Source organism: Acanthisitta chloris, unplaced genomic scaffold (genome assembly GCF_000695815.1).
Source record: "Acanthisitta chloris isolate BGI_N310 unplaced genomic scaffold, ASM69581v1 scaffold6418, whole genome shotgun sequence".
Taxonomy (NCBI): Eukaryota; Metazoa; Chordata; class Aves; order Passeriformes; family Acanthisittidae; genus Acanthisitta; species Acanthisitta chloris.
In genome coordinates, this window is record NW_008685272.1 from 29,363 (window position 1) to 33,190 (window position 3,828).

At 48.5% G+C, this 3,828-nt stretch overlaps 1 protein-coding gene across 1 annotated transcript; it reads right to left on the reverse strand.

Annotated features, from left to right (window-relative positions):
• Window positions 1-2,369: 2,369 nt before the first annotated feature.
• Window positions 2,370-2,759, reverse strand: LOC103806961 (scale keratin-like). Its single transcript, XM_009079675.1, has one exon. The coding sequence runs from the start codon at window positions 2,757-2,759 to the stop codon at window positions 2,370-2,372; it is 390 nt and encodes a 129-aa protein (XP_009077923.1).
• Between the last annotated feature and the right edge of the window lie 1,069 nt (window positions 2,760-3,828).

The following is a 3,828-nucleotide window of genomic DNA, read 5'->3' on the forward strand; positions in this document are numbered from 1 at the left end:
CATGATGGATGAACATGTTTTGTAACACTTACAACTAAGTTTGAGCTTTCCCCCAGGACAGGTGTGGCTCTTTGCTTCGTGGTAGCAAAGAAAGTTAAGCCCAGGTAACTCTGGGGATCTTCCCTGTGTCTCAATACTTGCCTCAGGCTCCAATTTAATCCCATCCACTGCTTTTAGGCTATTTTTGATTGTTTAAAAATAGCATGAAACTCTCTGTGGGTAGAACTTGCCTTTGAGAAGTCAACAGGAATTTTTGCCTGGATGGCAAATCTTTGTTGAAGTTCTATGAGTTCTTTGTACATCCCCATGAATCCAGATAAATCCTTGGCAATGCCAGTGAAAATAAAGGAAAGAATAGTTGTTCAGCGTTCCCTGCAGAGCAGCCCATGTCATCCAGGCCAAAAACACAGTCCCAGAATCACTGAGGTTGGAAAAGGCCTCCATGGTCATCAAGTCCAAGCTGTGATTGATCTCCACCTTGGCAACTAGACCAGAGCAATAAGTGCCATGTCCAGCTGTTCCTTGGACACCTCCAGGGATGGTGACTCCACCACCTCCCTGGGCAGCACATTCCAATGCCTGACAGCCCTTTCCATGGGAAATTCCTCCTGATGTCCAACCTGAACCTCTCCTGGCACAGCTTGAGGCTGTTTCCTCTTGTCCCATCCCCTGGGAGCAGAGCCTGATCCCACCTGGCTGCACCTCCTGCCAGGGAGTTGCAGAGAGTGAGAAAATCCCCCTGAGCCTCCTTTAATCCAGGCTGAACCCCCCCAGCTCCCTCAGCCTCTCCTCCTATGACTGTCTCCTACAGTTCTTGGTCAGATTGCTGACTATTTTCACCAGCAGCTGCTCCCTGTCCCCTCTGTCAGCGAAACAGCTAATTGCCCAGAGCAGGAAGCAATGAGAAATTTAATCAGTTCCTCCTCTTGCTCTCTAGAGGTCACTGCACCCTCTCTTGTCTCCTGTGCTCTGAGCGTGTGCTCATGTCCCTGTACAAGGTAACACTTGTTAAACGAGATGCAATCAGAAGCTGATTCATAAAGATGTTGTAAACACAGCCTGGAGTCCTCCCCACGCACCAAATTACAGGTCAAGGCAGATATCAGTGCGAGTTAAGCCTTTCATGTCGCATTTAAATAGGTGGATTCACTAAATATTTAGCCACTCCTATTGCCTAATGGTTTTTATGTGGCTCAGGCTGGTAAATAGCCTGGAGGGCCAATGGCTCAACATAACAGAGCCAGAAGTGTGCCCTGCTGGGTGCAGCTTCCTTCCAGGGCTGCATTCCAGAGTGAAGATTTGCAGTCACCTTTTATCAGTTTTGAAATTGGAGGATCTGGAATTGAATGTTTCAGAGGTTTTAAATAAAATGCTCTCTCAGACACAAATCCTTTTTCACCTCATTCTCTCATTTTACTTAAAACCCAATGCTCCTTAAGGAATCCTTAGGTCACTGGTTTTTGGAAGTGTTCAAGGTCAGGTTGGATGGAGCTTTGAGCAACCTGATCCTGTGAAAGCTCAGGCCCATGGCAGAGGGGTTGGACTAGGTGATCTTTGGATCCTTTCTAATCCAATTCAACCAGTGACAGGACAAGCTGTGCTGGGGAGGTTCAGGTTGCACCTCAGGAGGAATTTCTGCATGGAAAGGGCTGTCAGACATTGCAATGTGCTGCCCAGAGAGGTGGTGGATTCACCATCCCTGAAGCTGTCCAAGGCCCAACTGGACGTGGCACTCAGTGCTCTGCTTTAGTTGACAAGGTGGTGATAGGTCACAGGTTGGATGTGACCTTGGAGGTCTTTTCCAACCTAAATAATTCTGGGATTCTATGATTTTAGGTTTGTCCCATCTTCAAAGGATGGAAATCTGCTACTCGAGACTTTCTTTACAGAAACCTTTGTAACACCATTGAAGGCAAACCAGGAGGCTGCTGTGTGATGCAACAAAGTTTTAATGAGTGAGAAATGCCTGTTTGCAAAGCAAGAGATCACAGAACACCAAAAATCAGTTCCCAGACAGTTTCAGAGGAGGTTCAACCAATGTCCTGCTCCAAGAGCTCACTGTCCTCAGCCAGTGTTCCTTTGGCTGTTGTGCAACTGCTGATGAAGGTAGTTGTCATTATGGGTGATGTCCATATGGAATAGGCTGCCCATGATGGTTCAAAAATCCAGGGAAGCTGGAACAGGCCACAGTAGCAAACAACAGGTGGAAGCTGAAGGTCACACCAAAAGTAGAAGGAAGCTCAGAAATGCGAAGGGGCAGTAGCTCCACGGCAAGACTGCAGGAACGCCCAACCCTCATCCTCATCGTTTGGGCCTTTATGTGGGTTCTTCAGAGACTTCTGTGCCCTCGGCAGGGCCTGAGGAAGAGCTTAGCAGGGCCCACAGGATCCACGGAGGAGGCGACTGTAGCGGCGAGAGGAGTATGGGGCACAGTACCCACTGCCCAGCGTGGACAGGGCTGAGCTCCCATAGCCATACTGGGCCCCATAGCCCAGAGCACCTCCAGAGAGGCTCCCGGCGCCGTAGAGACCCCCCAGCCCCAGGGAGCCCCCAAAGGCTGGTGCTCCAGAGGAGCCCACCACGGCCTGCTGGGGGAAGGAGCTGAGGATGGGGCCGGGGAAGGTGACGACCACGGGGGGCGGCTGGATGAGGGCGGTGGAGTCGGGGCACTGCCGCACACAGGGCTCGTTGCAGCTGTTGGCGATGGGCTGGGGGCAGGCCACGCCACTGGGAGTGGGACACAGGTCGTAGCAAGCCATTTCTTCTCGGGGATGGAGCTGGTCCTGAAACACAGAGATGCTCAGAAACAAAGCACAAGGTCTGCTGAAGCACCAGTTGGTGCTGGTTGTTGGGGAGCAGTTGAAATGATCACTAGATGCGTAAGAATTTGTTCAACCCAATGGGACAGACACAGGTTTGGTCTTGGGGGAGAGTCAAGGACTCAACAGAGGTTTAACCACACATTTCCTCCTCCTTTCCTGGTCCCTGATTCTTTTCAGGCTCTTTGGGGCATTGCACTTTCAGTTGTTTCCTCTGAGTTCTGTTCTTTTCATCTCTGTAATCTCTCTGGCAATGCCCCAAAGCATTTGAGCCTGAGGGAAGATCCCTGCACTTGATGCAGTCAGTAAATACAGCCAATAAAATATTTCTATCCCAGTTCTATGCAGAGTGCAGCAGATGGTACAATATTAGGAGCACATTTTCTCCATCAGATAAAACCACAGTTTGTAAACCATTTCAGCTAAATATCTGGTCATAAAAGCATTGGGATTAATATTTTTTCCAGTAAAAAAGTAGATATATTATTTTCTCCACCGAATCTAACCAATCAACTTCCCTTCTGATTGTCTGTGGTGAAAATAATGAGGGTTTAAAACAATCTCTTCTTCAGCTGAGCCGTGGAGCAGCTTAGCCTGTGGCTGTGTCTCTCTGATTCAGTCATGAACTGAAGTGCTGCAGGAGAATTCTGCATTTTCAAGCTTATATCATCCAAAATTTCCTCTCTGCTAGCAGTAAAAGAATGTACAGATATGAATTGCAGGGAAAGAAATGCCTCAAATCCTGGTCTTGTCTCCTAAATCCTCCCAGAAACACAACCTGCCAAGAGACTACAGAACAGGAAAAATAGAGTCCTAAAACCTCTGAGGTACTCACAGTGATCAGTATTCTCAGCTCTGGAATAAAACCCAAGAAAGCAAAGGCTTTGTGGCATGAAGAAAGAAACAAAGCAGCCTCAGACTTACCTGATGTGGAGGAGAGAACAGAATGGAGTGAGATAAACCAGCTCAGTGCAGCTGCTGCTTTTATAGAGCAGCTGAGATCGCCTGG